Genomic DNA, 16,968 nt, shown 5'->3' with positions numbered 1-16,968 from the left:
CAGGGATGACTGAGCAGGAGCTCATGTTTCCAGCACCACATGTGAAACCACGACCCAGGCCTTCTGCAGACTGCCAGACTACTCGGTTGTAAGAGATGTCAAGGCTAGGTACTTGTAATGCAACGAAAAATCCCCTCCCCTCTTGAAAGAAAGAGGTCACCTTTCAGCATCATGAAAAAGCAGAAAAGGGTATATACATTTGAGGAATTTGTGGGGAAAAGAAAAAAGGCAGTTTGCTTTTAAATGCATACTTCTGTACACGTTCACAAAAGAGACACAGGTTTTGCATGCTATTCTCCCCCCCACACACATACCTTTGTAAGATCTTTTTTCCCCAAATAAATGTGCACAATGTATACACATATCACCTCCTTCTCCAAAGTCTGTTTTTATTAAGGTAGTTCTTCTCTGAATTCATATGGCAGCAAACAACCCAAAAGGTCACATATGCCAATGCACATCTCATCAAGAAAAGCACTCCCAAAAATGCATGACAGCCCAGTATCTACAGCACCATGAACCTTTCAACGAGCATATAGGTAAACTTCAGGTTTCCACTGACATGACAATGAGATTTAAACACAATCACACCAGGGGAGTGTTTTCTATAACTAACTCTGAAAGAAAACTCTAGGTAAAGGAAGTGTAGCTCAGATATACTGAACTAGTTAAAAGCACACTAGCAGCAGGTAAGGCTTATTATGCATGACCTCTTCTCTCACAGAATCTATACAGAATTGCCATTAAACATAATCAAAACTTGTCTTTTTTCCTTCCTTTACAGCCTTGCTATTTGATGGGGGAGAATGCAGGGCAGTAGCTAACTGCAGGGCAGTAATAATTTATAGAGTGTTGACTTTTAGAAGTCAGTAGAATTGTGGCTGCCTCCAGTGCTTTAAAAAAAATAAAAATAAATCAGGCCTCAACAGGACCTACGTTATGTGGAAAACAACACTAAACTCAATAGCCATATGAACTGGCAACACGCACCATAGCTTCTGTCTCTTCTACAAGATAGCAGGAAAAAAACAAACCTTATTCTCTCGAGATTATTCTAACCACATTTCCTGCAGTTTTTCTACCTAACCACTGAGCTGCAAAACCTAGACTTTCAAACAGCATCAAAAGTTAGTTCCAGATGTTTAAATGACTCCATCAGGAGTCCAGAAATGGCAGGTTCAAGCTAAGTAGCAGGTGCAACAGTGGGACATTGATGCTCTAAAATCTTTCATGACTGAAGAACTCACGGAAGTATTTAATTCCCCTTTAAAATAAGGAATTAGAAGAAAGCTAACCCTGCAGCCCTTTTACTCTGAAGTAACCTGTGTTAGGGAGATATTTAGTCTGAAGCTACTCATCACCTGCTTGAAAAATCCTGCTGTTTAGCAATATGATGCAACTTAAATAATCACTGCCTATCAGAATGACACACAAGGAAAGTTCTCCAGAGTCCTTGCAAGCATACAGGACTAGTAAAGCTTTATATACTGATCTGAAATAAAACCTAGTACTTTAAGCCTTTGACCAGCAGTTAGAAAAGGAAAATTTAACAGCAAAAGGGGATATGGATATCTTTATGATGGACACTGGTGATCCTGAAGGTGAGAAAATGTTAGCAAGCTGCTATGCGTTACATGCTGCCTCTTAGAGAATTCAAAAAATAAAATCTTGTATAGTATTACTTGCACACACCTTCTCCCCCCAAAATTACGTTCCATATGAAAGGCAACTGGTGATTAAGTGTAGGGGAGATTTTTAAAAAGCAAGCACACTTTCTACCATTTCAGTCTCCGACACAAAAAAAGAATGAAGGATATTTTGCTGAGAACAATTTTCTAAAGACACATTCCAGAATCAGCAAGAGGGTCAATAGACACACTGTCTTCTGGGTTTACACAGACAAAAAATGCAGCTCCTCAGGGCTGTTATGGTGGGAGTAATATGAATAACTGAAAAGGGCAGAAAAAAGCTTTGGCTGCTATTCAGCTGATCCTCACTAAGTGGAACAGTTCAACTTCTCAGCAGTCACTCTTGTCCAGAATGGCAGAGTTTCCAGTCAAAACTTTGGTGCAGTTTTCTTTCTTCTTTCTTTTCTCCCATTCCCTCCACACCCCCCCCCGCCTTTTTTTTTTTAAACCCAGACAACATGTGAGATGCATCACTGCCAGGCCACTGCCTGCCAAAATAGATCCGTTTTTGGTAAATCCAAGATCAGACTAAAATGCAAACACACAAAAAAAAAAAAAAAATCAAAAAAAAAAAAAAAAATCACCCCTGCCCCCCTCGAACTACCCAATCCCTTCAAAATAACTTAATGATAAAGGCAGACTCAGAAACACTTCACCAATTTCAGGAATGCTTTCAATCGCTCACAGATTTTTCAGCTGCAGGCTCTGGTCCCCTCTCTCAGCCAACCTCACGCAGCCGCTCTGCGGGACAGGCGGGCACCATCACGGGCAGCAGCGGGCGCCCCTTGGTAGCAGCAACGCTGGCAGCGTTTGCAGAATCATTAATAACAATAGGAATTCTGCCATGGACTTCAAAAACTGGGCCAGGATTTCAGGCTTTGATTTACACAGCCTCCAAATCAAGCTCCATTGTTTACTATTTTACAATAACCAGTTCAGTCTCTCTGAACAGGCAACCAGAAACAGGTTTTGAAATTTGCTTTCCTGAAAGCAGGAAGGTAGAACGGGGGGTGCAAAATAACAAACGGGGGGGCTAACAACAAAACCCAAAAACAAAACAAAGGAAAAATCCTTACTTTTAACATTAGAAGATGGAGGAAAAAAATCTGAAAAAAATCTTCACCCCCAGATCTCAGAAACTGTTATCTAGTGCAGCTGCATTTCACATAATTCTGCCAGACTAAAGAAGTGCTCAGTAACACCATATACTGTAGCAACAAAACACCAGAAGCACTAATGAGAAATATGGACCAAATTAATGGAGCTGGGACAGCAACACAGCAAGCACATGGCGCAAGGCTCTAGCACAGCTTTTGAATTCCTCTGTCTCATCTGTACTACTAAAAAAAAAAAGAATAGAAGTATCATATTGCATTAAGGACTCACTCAACTCTGTCTCATATGACCAGTCCTGCAGCATGACTAAAGGCACAGTTGCCTGCTGATTAACGGAGTCCAAAAGCTAGAGGTTACTTAAAATTTTACTGAAATGAATGAGCCCAAGACTTCGGTTGCCTGGCTTTAGACTGGCTTTTTTCAGTTCTGCCAGACTCCCTTGCACAAATCTGAGTGCTATACTTCTCATTATAAAACAAGCATATCACTTTTTCTTTTCTATGGCATCCGATCAATTCCTTCGATTTGGTTTGAAAAGTGTTCCGAGCAGTCTAAATGTTGTATAAGAGAAGGACCGTTACACAAGGTTTGAGAACAGCAGCACGCGTCACCGTGACCTGGGCCAGAGAAGCACCTCTCGCACGCTGCTCCAGGCCCTTGTGAAATAACTCTGCCTTGAATCCAGAAGTTTGACTCCTTGCACTGCCATTCTCATGTCACCATTGCTAAATAGCCAACCTCTCTGGGTGACCAAACTGCAAATCCCTGGTAACATCCAGTAGCTTGTCACGTAGCTCAGCGAAACGCAGTTCCACAAGGATACCTAACAAAAGTTTGTTAGAAAAGAATGAGGTGTTTGTGGTGGGTAGAAGGCTATATGAACTTGAGGGAGGAGGTAACAAGAAAAAATGTGTTCGGAGCACTGGCCAACAATGTATAAATGACTTGGGGAGATCTGTTTAGTTGTACTAACATAAGCAATTAAATTCTGAGGTGTACAAATGTAAGTATTTAATATAAATAATGGAAATTATTTCAGGGCTGTATAATAGGTTGCTTTGCTCATACTTTGAATACTGGATATGGTTCTAATCACCTCTCTCCAAGAAAGAATCTACAAACACAGCCAATGCAGAATGAATAGTCAGGGTTGAAGAAAGTTACTGGTATGAATTTGCTAGCCTTAAACCCCAACTGTATGGGTACCATACATTCACTCAAACTGAAAAACTTACAAACAATAAGCTAAATTGAGGTCTCTGCTTTATTTTCCCTTCGTTCTTAAACGGGTAAAGACAGCTAGGATACGAATGACCATGAACAAGCTTTTCAACTGTATAGCATAAACAAATTGCTTTGCCTTTGGTAAGAATATTGGTTATATTACACTTCTGATTCAAACTGCAGTTGATCCTCAATTCAGAAGTTGCTCATAAGTCCCCCTCTCACATCCCCTTTCCCTCCCTAACTTGTTTGCTCCTTTAGCAATCTATCTCCTCATAGAGTTGTATTGTTACAAAACTCAGCCCAATTGCTGTGTAGAGCATTACTGCAGAGGGGTAACTGCGAAGAGGAAATGTGAGTTCAGATGGTTTTCCTTATCTTACACTAAAACTAATGCTTCTGTTCATCTACCTCAACACCAAACACACTGTATATGCAAGGGATACATACGAATACTTACTAACTTACCCAGCCCATCTACTGCAGTCATTAACTCTTTATTGACTAGAAATCCAAACTCCTAAATTAGTCATGATTTCAAAAGGGAAACAGCTGCTATATGCAGTGTCACAGACAGCAGGTTGTAAACAAGGCTTACTCTTCCAGAAATGCAAATGACCATCCTGAGGGACTCCCTATGTTCACACACTACATCATCCACTAGGAAGGAAGCAGTTCAAGAAGGAGATTGGGGTCTGCATAACCCAGAGGAATAACATTACTGTGAATCTAATGGCCTTAAATCATGTTACCAAGAAAAGACTGCACTTGAATTGACAGCAATTTCACCCACGTCACAAGCAAAGGCACAGAAGAGTTTAGCCAGCTTCATCAGTGGAACACAAGAAAAGCAGCTGCCTAATCAAAGTATGTAAAACTTACCACCACACAGATAACATTGGAAAATCTTACTAACTCTCACATAAGAAACGCACAGGCCAGGCCCTTCTACACTGTGTTTAGGACTGAGCCTTACACGCCTTGCCTCCATGGTTCACTGAGACACAGCTGCAGAAATTAGAAATTCACAGCAGAGCAGAGGAAAAGCAAAGCCTCTGGAACTACTCCCTGCAATAAGTATTCACCATATTAATGACACAAACACTGCAGAAGTTTGTCCACCTTCTAACATTACCTTTGCATGGCACTACATTCTCCTGAGAAGTTCATGATGTCAGTAGGTGCCTCAAGGCGGTCAGGAGGAGGGGATACAAGAAGCCCCACTGTCACAGGGCAGGTGACTCAGCATCCCCTCAAAAATTAGGCCTATTGAGTAGTTATGGTCTGCAGAAGGCTGGCACCCACAGTCCCGGGTTATGCTGCAGCTTACTGCTGACAGTCTTAATTGACTAAAACCTCAGTGATGCACGATGCAAGAACAGAGCACTGAGCTGGAGGTGTCCTCTGGTTTGTCTGGGGGGTTCAGTGATGCAGCTGCATCCGGCTCTGTTACGACGTGACTGCTGTTCCAACACAGCATGCTGTGAACAGGGTGTGCAGGATAGTGCTGAAACACAGATCAGAGATCCCTCCAGAGCCCAAGTAAAAATACCTCAGTGAACCCTTCACTGTAAGAATTTGTAAATTCTTAAAGAAGAGATTTGCATCCCACGGCCCAGCAGCCTACAGGCTGGAAAAGCAGTTTACCACTTGACAGCTTAACTGCATTTGCACAGGCAGGAAGATCAGCTTATTCCAATTTCTAAGTAGCAGGATTTTTACATCTATGTTCAGTAAAACTTTGCCAGCGATTCAGCTCATGACTACTCAAGGCAATGTAAGTGGACATGTCTTCTATAGGTAAGGAGGGAGATACAGACTCTGCATCGAAATTGTTGGCAAGCACCCAGGGAACATGGCATAAGAAAAGAGAAGAGAAAATGAAACTTCAAGCGTGAAACATTGGTATCTCTCTGTAGTTATATTTATAGACTAGAAAATTAATGTCATGGTGATGCTGTATTATGAGGTTTTATGCCCTTATGCAAATCTTAAATTATTCTGGGACTCCAAAAATCCTGAATACAGCAGCCATAACCTGATCTGAAAGTCACTGAGCACAGGTGAAAGCTCCTATAGATTTCAATAAATTTGAGATTACTTCTATGTCCCTCGGTTTCTCCACTTCAGAAACGAAACAGAACCAACCAACCATGGGCCAGTACATCTAAAGCTCCTAAGTGTGCCAGAGTCAGCACAGGAATAGAGCCATCAACTTCTTTGTTTGTTTTGTTTTTAGATACGACATAGGATTCAGCAGAGAAGAGATGAAGGAATGGAATGATAATTCTGCAATAATCATTTTGGATATACAGTTGGATTTTTTGGAGTGATTTTGATTTCAAACTGACAGATGACTTGGAACAAGGTCGAGCAGCTGCAAGCACATAAGAAAGCAAATTCAGAAGGAAAACCCCACTGCCCCAGAAAAGATGGCTGAATGTCCCAGGATACAAATAAAACCTCAATACAAGCTCGCCCTTCCTGGGTGTGGGTTGAAGACTTATTAAAGATGAGTCAGTGAAAAACGTACAGTAAAACAAAATACCACTCCATGGTTTTAGCAGTGTCAGAAGCTTCCTTACTTATGAGAGTTAAGGTCAAATTCGCACTTTATGTCTTTCTAAATCTACTGCTACTAAACTGCTTTCTAAATCCAGAACACCTTTAGATTAATCTCAAAACCACTGCAGGTAGAACATAACGTAACAGGAACAGAAACCAGAACAAGGTGATGAGCCCTGACATCAGGACAGCAGTTCTGGGAACTCACATACAGCTCATTTTTTACTGCTCAAAGCTGAAGTTGTTTTCCGGCAAAAAACAAGTAGGACACCAACATACGACTGTGCTGCTCTTCAGCAAAGGGACAGATCCTTCCTGACATGAAGTACCTCAAACTGCTGTCCTCCCCCTCAACTGCTGTGCAAATCAAGAGGTGAAGCATTTACCCCTTCCCATGGTTGACTGCAGCCACTTCCTCTTCAAAAACAGATTCTGAAAAGTCTACTTTGAAAAGAAACCTTTAGAAAAGCTAGCTTTTTTTTTTTTTTTTTTTTTTTAATTGCAAGAAGTCTGCGAATGCATCACTGGGTACTAACACATCATCCCATAAAGATGTCAGCTTTTTAGTGATTGCAGCTCTAAAGAGAAGGAACAAACAATAGAGCGCTTCCTTATATGTACACCGGCTCTGCGCCGGTGACAGAGACCATTTCCCCAAATGGTCAAAAAATTGAAGCAGCTCCACTGTGGTTTTTGAAGGAGAACTGTTTTTAAGCACACATCCCACTGCGATCAAAACAAAACTAAAGATTACAGCCGTACCTACAAGGCTTCCCAGTATGAATAACAGCATGTTGCAGCATTTACTTAGTTTATAAAGATATTTTCACAGTACAGTTTTCCGCAACACAGTATGTCTCCTACCCTGACTTTGCTAAACTGAACTGACAAAACCTTTGTGCCAAACTGTACTTTGTGTTGACACTTAAACATCTCCCCTGGTAATTTAGAGGTTCACTGCAAACACAGGAAGGGAGCTCAGGGGCTCTAATCCACCCTCCTTTGATTCCTGCATAAAGACAGTGACCGTTGCACAGACTGAACACAGCCTTTGCTCCACGTTCCTACCCCCAAAAAAGGCAATGGGAGGAAACAAAGCTAAACACCCTGCTCTCCCTGAGATCAGCTGCCAGACTGGCCGGCTGCAAAGATGATCAAGCCCATACTGGCCACAGAAGTGGCACAAAAGGCCTCTGCACATGGAACCTGAGCTGGTCCTACAGGAGGAGTTTGGACCCAGGTGCAAGATACCCTCCCTGCACATCGAGCCCTGCCTCTCAGCACACACCTGATCCCCTTCACAAAACAGTCCTGGAGAACTAAGGAGGAAAGGAACTCTTAACTTGCCTCCCTGCCACTATTCTGGTTACTTAATCCTAGCAAACTGAACACCAAGAGTTATCCCTCTGGCAAGGCCATGTTAAGCGCTGGTAGCTGGCAGCTCAGTCACAGAATTTCCTGCTGCAGTTGTCAAAGGCTATGACAACTAAAAGATTGAGAGATGTGAGCATTTCAGAGCCTCATACAGCTTAGCACTAGGTGCATTAAGGAACTGCAGCTATATATTCTTTCAATTGCATGTGTCATTGTGATCACTGCAGAATTTTAATCCCATTACTCTATAATGCATGATGCAAAAAATAGCTCCAGTATCTGCTCATATTTGCAGGTACAAGCTAAAGTAGCCAAGGTGTCAACCTCAAGCCAAAGAAATTAGGGCAACTGATCCCATTGCTTGAAGTGCACCTTGTTCCTCTGAAGTGAGTAGCATTGGCTTTGAACTCAGCCAAATTGTCTTCTTTCCTGGCCAGACAGATTTTTGGGAGCAGGAATGCAGCGGCCAATCCATAAGGGGCAAAAGAAATCAGAACTGCTGTAATAGGAGGAGGTAAAAGTCATCATATTGCTTCATTTGAGCCTGAGCAGTTTCTGCATCTCTCTGGAGTGAGTCTGCGAGAGCTGCCCCCAACAGCAGCACTTGGTTAAACAATATCCCATTTTGCGCTTGGGAGTTATGTAAGAGCGGTCCCAGTCACACGGGCAGAGGGAAGCAAAGAAAGGGCATTATTCACAGCCTGACATGGATGAACCCAGTTTAACACATGCACTCGGAAAACACTGTTCTCTCTGTTCAGTAATATTATTTCACATTCCACTCGTTTTGATAACCTTTTCCTTCTCCATCTACCCCTCTGACTGACTGGAAAGTCGACTAATGCCTTCTCCTGAGATTAGCCAAAACACAACTGCAACAGATTTTATTTTTTTTTCCCCAAGATACTGCTGAGACTCATTTTGCAATAAATAATTTACAAATATATACAATGAAAAGATAAAGAAATTTAGAAGGGAAGCCCCTCTGCTTCACTGTACAGGGAAGGAGCACCAGGGAAGAAATTACTTCCCAGAATTTAACTAATGCTATCAGACTGATATACCACCAGCATGTAGCCTTTCACTCTAACCAGAAAAGGTCAGCCTTAGAAAGGGATGTAGAAGTAAGGAGTTTCAGCCCTCTATTTCAAACAGTACGTCATGTCTTTGTATCCCTTTGACATGGCCTCAGCTTTGAAAAAAATCTAGGGCAAGTCCTAATTTTATCTGCAAAAAAAATGTATTCTAAAATCACTTTATACCGTTAAAGCAGAGATGATCCTCCTCTGTCAGAAAAACCCACATGTGGTGTTACATCTTTCACAATCCTGTACATGCACTCATCTGTAAAGTGCCCTGGCAAATCCAGAAGGCAACAAAGGATCAAATCTGCATGGTGAATTTACAACTAAGAGCCAAGTAAATTACAAGACCATAGAGGTATTTTCTCCTTTGATATGCAATAGCACTTTGGGGAAGCTTTCTGAGCTTCTTTTTCATTTAGTGTCTTCATTTCCAATAGCAACCTTGATGTCATCTGCTACGCAACCTCCATGATGTTCAGCATACTAGAAACATCTTAAGATCCCACACATGTAAAGAAAAATTTGTATTTGATAGCTTCCCAAGATTGGATTAATTGAGAATGGAATGAAGTAGACTTCTTGAGGAGCAAAAGCTACATTTTGCAAAGGTTATCTTGGACTAGAAAAGTTTCCTTACTTATAATTCAGTTTCCTTTCCTGTCCCTGCAACAAAACGTTTGGTACATTTTAAGCTTCAGCTTTTTCTGGTCGCTTCCCCCCCCCCTTTTTTTTTTTTTTTTTAGAGAAACGGACTTATTCAAATGTTCAGACTATTTTTTCTACCTATAAGAATCAAACTCAGGGAAGACAAAACTGCCCTTAAAGATTGGACCATGGTGTTTCTAATCTACATTCCTGCATCTTCTGAGCAGACGTGACATCAAAAAGAGAAGCAATTTAAACATGCTTTTTCCCTCTCTATTGCTTCCTTAAGTTACAGGTACACCACTGGACTTGGACATTTAAGCTTTAAGCATCTTTCTGCACATCCAATTTTGAATCAAACTGAAGAGAGAAAGTATTTCAAGACATATGCTGAAACAGAAATGTATGTTTAAAATTAAGCATCAGTTCAAAGGATTCACTGAATGGGGATCAACGTATAAAACCCACAAATGACTCTGCAACCAGACAGCAACTGAGAAATAAAAATAAAAGCTATGTGCCATCTGTGACAAGCATGATTCCAGGATTCTGCATAACATAAAAAGTTGTCCTGCTGTAAACCTAGGACCATGAACAACGATCCTGGTAATACTTCATCGCAACCAACGACATCAGGACATCTTAGAAGTGCTGCTCAGAAGGCATGAAGTTTAGTTCTACCTGGACCACAGAGGAACCAACAACGTGTGGTAACTGCAAGCAGGGAGCCGCTCACATGCTTGACTGTCACAAAATGTGGGGTGTTAGTTAAAACTGATTTTGCATAAACTCATTTAGAGTCATGTCAGCTATGTTAAACTTGGATATCATCTTACTGAAGAAAACTGACTGTATCTGTTTAGAATTTTTATGCAAATACGAGTCTCTGCAGAGATCTCTATTTTAATTAGCCTACAGACTGACTTAAGTGAGGCATTAAGCCTCAGAGGGTTTATTCTACCAGTGGGATTGAGAAACTAAACCTATCACATACATCTGTCCAACCCCTGGCTTACCTTTTCAACATCTGCTTTTGTAACATTGATGTCAGCATCCATTTTCTCAAAATACTGCTGTGCTCGATCAGCTTCTTTGCAATCACGTTCAAACCGCCTTTTACTCTGAAAAGGAAAAACAGAAACCTTCATTACGGCAAAGCAGCATGGTATCAAAATCTACCTAAAACCAATACCTGCTCCTAGACTGATCTGCTTTAACAACTGAGATTTTAGGACTTACTTGTTTACACTGGAATATATTTCCATATTAAAGAACTCTAAAAAAAAAGCTGCCAGAAACACATTTTTTTTTTTGTTCCGCTGTTCAGGCTGCTTGCCTCTACTAACATAACTAGTATTTCAATGTTTTCCTCTGTTAGCATCTCTTCTGCTCTTGTAGACCAAATTACTCCTAACACTTAACTCCCTCAGTTTTATAATGCACAAGGGAGTTTTCAAGTAGGACTTTTAGTTACTGATGTTCTCTTTATCCTCTCTCCTACTTACAGTCTCACTTTTCACTCATCACATGAATGACAATTCCAATGTATTTACGTTTGAGAAACAGCACCTTACTCAAGAGATGGTCCCATTCAATTTATTCATGCAGTATGAAGCTCTTCAGCTGAGTGGAATATCTGAATAGGACCCTTAGGGACTCTCTATTTCCAGCAATGCTTAGCACACTTTTCAAGTCATATCAAATGAAATGCTACTCATGATAGACACAGATCCCACAGAAAGCCAAATGTACTATTAACACAGACTTTTTCATGTCTATCAGTGTATCTAAAACAGCAGAATTTAAAAAATCTCATTTCTACAGCTGTTATCCATACACCCTCCTTTCTCCAAATATAATGTTTGGAACCATCTCTATGAGAACACTATAAAAATGACTTAAATGTGACATCTGAGGCAGTTTCCACTTACTGCTTCAAGTTGTTTCCAGCAAGTTTCAATATGTTGTTGTGCCTTTCTGCCATCATGGAAGTGCTGTTTAGAAAAAGAAAAAAATAAAACATTTTGAACAACAAAAGAATAAGCAGTCAATTATACTCAAGGATTTCCAGAAAAAAAAAAAACAGAAATCATTCTGACAGCTGTGTTCTACAACACTGCTAAACTGAGCAGGTGTATGATGACTATCTAATGTCTCAGCAGGCTGCAGATGTATATTTGCATCAATCATAGTGGTTAGTTAGACTAAGGCTAATTAATCCCTTTAGCAATTCTACCTTGTATTGTTCACTGTATCTCATAATTACCGGTTTCCCATACCATGAAATCTGAAGCACTTTTATCCGTAGACTATTTCTTTGGTTACTGGCTGAACACTAGCTCTAAATTAAAATTTCTCTTTACATGGAATTTACCAAGATGCCCTTGATTGGCACATTCTAACAACTGATGTTTGTCCTGATTTTCATTCAGACTCAACATAAAACCCTCTTCTTCCTAGTTACTGGCTGCGTGCGCGAGGGCAGCTGTTCAGTTCTCTTGAGAGGTCTTCAATTCTTTGGGTCCCTCCAGGAACCCTCCTCTCCAACACTGGGGGTGTGCATGTGTGTGTCCACACGCCAAGGTGCTACATACATTTTAAATGAGATGTCAGCTACATACTAAATGATAAGGAACTTCTCCCGACATGTCTTTTGGAGCAAGACTCTTAATTGCAGTTGGTTTAAATAACCAGTCTTAGCCCTTACACAATGCTATTCATCAGAGAATCTAATATGCTTTAGATATTACCCCCCTATCCTCCATACAGCTCACTTTTCCTCAGGATAAGCAATTCGTTCAAGATCACTGCATAAGTCAGTGACCCAGCTCTAAATAGGAACATTAACATGGCCCCCAGCTTACCGCCAGAACAGGTTACTCCCCTTACAAACCACCTTATAAAATGAATAACACAGCAAACTACAAACAGGAGGAGAGATGCCTTTTTGCTGTATTATTTACTGGCAGTTAGGATGTTTTACTCAAATACAGGTATTGTTTCACATAGTAAACTTGAAAAATAAAAGGTCTGATATTGCCAGATAATCCCACTGCAACTCACGAGAACTCATGCATTCTAAGGCCCGTGCATAATCAGACATTAGATATATCTTAAGCAACACGATATCAACAATCTGTTAGGGTGGAAAAGCTCCAACTTCAGAACAGTAGCCTGCCACAAACCGCCAAAGTTAGAAAAATGTGCCTGCAAGCACTTTATCATTGGCAGATAGTCGGTTTCCTGCGTCTTCCACTAAAGCAACTGGTATTTTCCTCTGTTGGAGAGGCAGGTTTCTGGAGCAAACATGCTAGTGACATTTCCTAGCTGCCTTTCTGGTTCCACCAGACACTCCAGTAAAAAGCCCCAGAACAGCCATTCTCCATCACTCATGTCCAATAAACTTGTATTGCCTTAAAAATCATAGAGACACTCTGTAGCTTTAACTTTCTGGATAGCGTACAGCTCCGCACAAAAATTCTCAAAGCAAAGAAGAGAGGCCCAATGTCAGTAATGCTTTTAGTCCTGGGCATGTGCCGTGCTCAGCTCTGGCTCTGCTCCTGCCCACCGAGGCGGGAGAACGTGCAGCAGCCGGGCCGGGAGCGCAGCTGACAGCCTGGCACTGCCGCCGCCGGGGAGGGACACTTTGCCATGAGCCCTGACAGTACTTGGGTGGTTCAGACCCCCACCTCCCATGTTAGGCTTCTCCAAAAACTCAGTCACCACATTATGACATTAAAAAACCCCAGACATAACTGTGAAACTGTTGGGGCGGTGGGGAAAGGCTCCAAGGCGATTTCGGTTCCTTTTGTAGATCCTCATTTCCTTTCAACTCTGCATGTGACAGATACTGCATCTTCGTTGCCAGGGGGCTTTGAAACACTCTGCTCCTCGTTTCAGGCTTGCTTTTGCAATCAGGGTTTAGGAAAACAGTTCCAAGGAGCAACAAAAACAGTCCCAAGGAACAATTGTAATTTAACACTGCATTTTTCAACATTTTGCTAGCGAGCATGGAATTCGCGAAAAATCTTTTAACTGTGAAGCTGCAAGTAAAATTACTTGGCTGTCTTCATACTGCGTTTCCTGCCTCCACCAGCCTTTGCCCGTGTGCTCCCCCCTTCACTGGCTCCAACTTTGCTGGAGTGCAGAAGGGACTTGATTTGGGAACAGTTGGCCTGCGTGAAACCCAACACTGTCAATGACCCGCAAACCGTAGGAAAACAACACACCAGGTTAATTTAACAGAACACAATTGTCTATAGGGGCTGAAGGATGAACTTGGAATCAAGAGCATATCAGATAACAGGGCTACCCCTGAGATTATATTTTTAAACCATTTTGTAGTTAATCAATAATGGAATTAATTTTGCTCAAGTCATCCCAAACCTTGTCTGCAAAATAAACTCCACAAGCTGCTGGAAGTACTGATGACAGAAGCAGTAAGCCTGAGCAGTATGGCTACATCTTGTTCAGATTTTGCTACATTTTGACACCCTCCCCCCCCCCCTTTTTTTTTTTTCCTGAGAAGCTCTTTTACAGAAACAGAGTACTGACATGTAAAATGGGCATTACTAAGAATTATTAAATAGTGAAACCAAGGAACTGATGTCAAGTGACAGTCTGATAAGTACAGGTGCATCACATTTTGGAGATTTCAGTGCAATATTGTCTTTTTTAATTCAACCATTTTCTAAACATATTTATTACACCCAATTCTTATTGTGTTATCCCATATATATCCTTGTTATGAGACATAAAGCTACAGAGATGTAGTATGTATTGAGAGCCACCTGCTTTTGCAAATCTTTTGCCCTCTAAGGATGATTTCTACCTTCAAAAAATTCACTTTTATATAAAGCAACTAAGTGGGACCTTCCAACTGTCTGTATCTCTTCACTGACCCCGTTTTATGAGCAAGAAAATTGAGACAATATGGTTAAGTGATCTGCTCAAAGTCATACGTGAAGCCTCCAGCTTCCTCAAACCCTGTACTATCTTCAACTTCCGCAAACTCATTTCCTTTACTTTACAATCTTCTTAAACAGCAAATGTCTTAGCTTTTTTTTTTTTTTTTTAATTAGCAAAAATAACTTTAAGATCAACTCTTCCTTGAAAAAGTTTCAAGATATAACTTCTGATTTACAGGAAAAAAAAAAAACAAACAGAATTTAATACCTGGTTATTCTATATGTGATGATTCAGCAAATGGGAACACAATAAACGATTTAGAAAATCACACGGAAAACTACCATTCTTAGTCATACACATTTCAGCAGCACACAGTGATAAATTTAGAGTGGTTGATGCAATATAGAATGTTCCTTTTTTTCCCCAAAACCAAATGCTCAAACTAATTCACCCTAATCAGGCCTTCTCTTTAAAAAAATTCTGATTACAAGCAAGATACCGAATTAATGAATCACGCTTCAAGCATGCCACTAAGACATCTGCAGCAGCAGTGCTTGTTGTTCACATGCCATGATTTCCTCCAGACTTGTCAACCATACCCACAGCATTCAGAGAACGCATTAAAAACAGAGCAAAGTGAAAGTTTTGGTGGTATTAGTGTTCCTTACTCAACCTCCCTAAATCACTTTTTAAATCTATACTTTGGAGTCTTAGGCTAGCAATCACCATGCCAACTTTAACATTTCCCTGAAAAGTATTTTATCCAAGCATTAGACCTACTAAGTACCTTAAAACATAGCAGCATTACCCAAACTCAAACCATACTGCCCACGTCACCATGAGTGTCCTTTTTCCCTGCGTGTTGAAGCACACGCAGTTAGGATGTGGCAGGGTGCTCTGCACAATCCGTAACTGGCCATGTTTTGACTGGATGTCTCCATCCATTCTACACTCACAGGGTAAAACACAATAATCTAGGTTTTAGGTGATCTCATGAGAGTTGTTAAGACATGAGATATTTTCAGCACAATATTAAGTTGCTTATATGGAGACTGGGGAGTAGGTCCACTTTTTTAAAAGCTTTTGTTATATTCTAAAAACTCCCAGCTCAAGGAATACTCAGCTACAGTAAAGGAAGAAGAGTTTTCAGAAGAGCAGGAAATCCACATAAAGACACACTGTATGTGTGAGTTTTTTCCTCTTTAAATCAAGTTATACCAATCGGTGTGCTCCCCTCATTACCGTGCTCACTGTGTTTGTAACAGCTGGGGAGAAATCCTGGCTGCTGCGCAATCAAAGACAAAACTCTCATTGACTTTTGTTAGGCTCAGATTTCACCCATGTTGATCACAACACTGGGAGCAGCGAGCGAACTACCTACAATACAGCGCCTGTTACTGCCAACACTATTACAATAAGTAGCAGTGGGATATTTCTGCAAAACTTTCTTGGTATGCAAGAGGGTTTACATAGCCACACAGCTCACAGAACAGACAATAAAAGCTTGTCAGAAGATGCTTCTTATCTTCTTTTTGACCTTTTGAAAGGAGTAGTAGAAAAGCAAGTAGTTAAATACATCTTATGAATGACAATCCAGTCCAATAATTTTGCTGAGGAATTCCTGGGCAGTTTTAAATGAAAGAATCGCCTGAAACATGTAGGCTACCAGCATGAAAGCTGGGCTGCTTATGCTGTATCAAAAAACAACCATGTGAAACATTTCAAGAAAGGCTGTAACAAGACAGCCTTGTTTTTCTTAAGGAAGTAAACAGTAATTGATTACATGGTTAAATTTAGGATTTACACATGTACAGTCTGTTTATATTAGAAACAGAAAAATAATCTTAATTTATATGCATAGCATATGGTTCATTTGACAACATCCTATTTGAGAATTTTCAAAGAAGATATACATGACAAAGCTGCTTCATTTTGTTTTCTGTTTTCAAACTACATAACACACTGAGAAAACAGTTACCTTTGACTTCTGTAACTGGCACCCTCAGCTTATATTGATAGGCAATATAAACACTGTCTCCAACAACACAGTACTTCCTCTTCCAATTCAAATTCCATCTCCATTTTTGTAACAAGCGATTCTTAAAACAATGGCCAGTGATTAAAGCATACCAGAGACTGAAATTAGAGAACATACTTTTTTCCTCAATTTTCTCATCTCAATTTGCAAAAAGCCTTGTCAAATGTTTTTCTTTTCCTGGCTGCAAAGACAGGAAACTGTCTCCTCAGAAGAAATCTTTGTTTCCACAAATAGCAACATGCTCTTGAGGCCTTATCGCTCTCATTTGTAGTAAGAGTAGCATAAAACAGTCCTGTGAATGCTGACATGGAACACATGACTTCAC

The 16,968-nt window shown here is 40.6% G+C and overlaps 1 protein-coding gene across 23 annotated transcripts in view; it reads right to left on the bottom strand.

The window, feature by feature from the left end:
- FNBP1 (formin binding protein 1) overlaps positions 1-16,968 on the bottom strand; it is a 102,752-nt gene that overhangs the window by 38,602 nt on the left and 47,182 nt on the right. For all 23 annotated transcript variants that reach the window (XM_042786563.1, XM_042786564.1, XM_042786567.1 and 20 more), the window contains exons 5-6: positions 11,629-11,691; positions 10,714-10,818 (exon numbers count right to left, since the gene is read on the bottom strand). In XM_042786563.1, the coding sequence (XP_042642497.1) occupies positions 10,714-10,818; positions 11,629-11,691 (168 nt within the window). The remainder of the gene's footprint in view (positions 1-10,713; positions 10,819-11,628; positions 11,692-16,968) is intronic.

This window comes from Tyto alba, unplaced genomic scaffold (assembly GCF_018691265.1).
Source record: "Tyto alba isolate M040663 unplaced genomic scaffold, T.alba_DEE_v4.0 Super-Scaffold_11, whole genome shotgun sequence".
Classification (NCBI taxonomy): domain Eukaryota; kingdom Metazoa; phylum Chordata; class Aves; order Strigiformes; family Tytonidae; genus Tyto; species Tyto alba.
The sequence above is the reverse complement of the archived record's forward strand: the minus strand, read 5'-3'. Positions and strand labels throughout refer to the sequence as shown.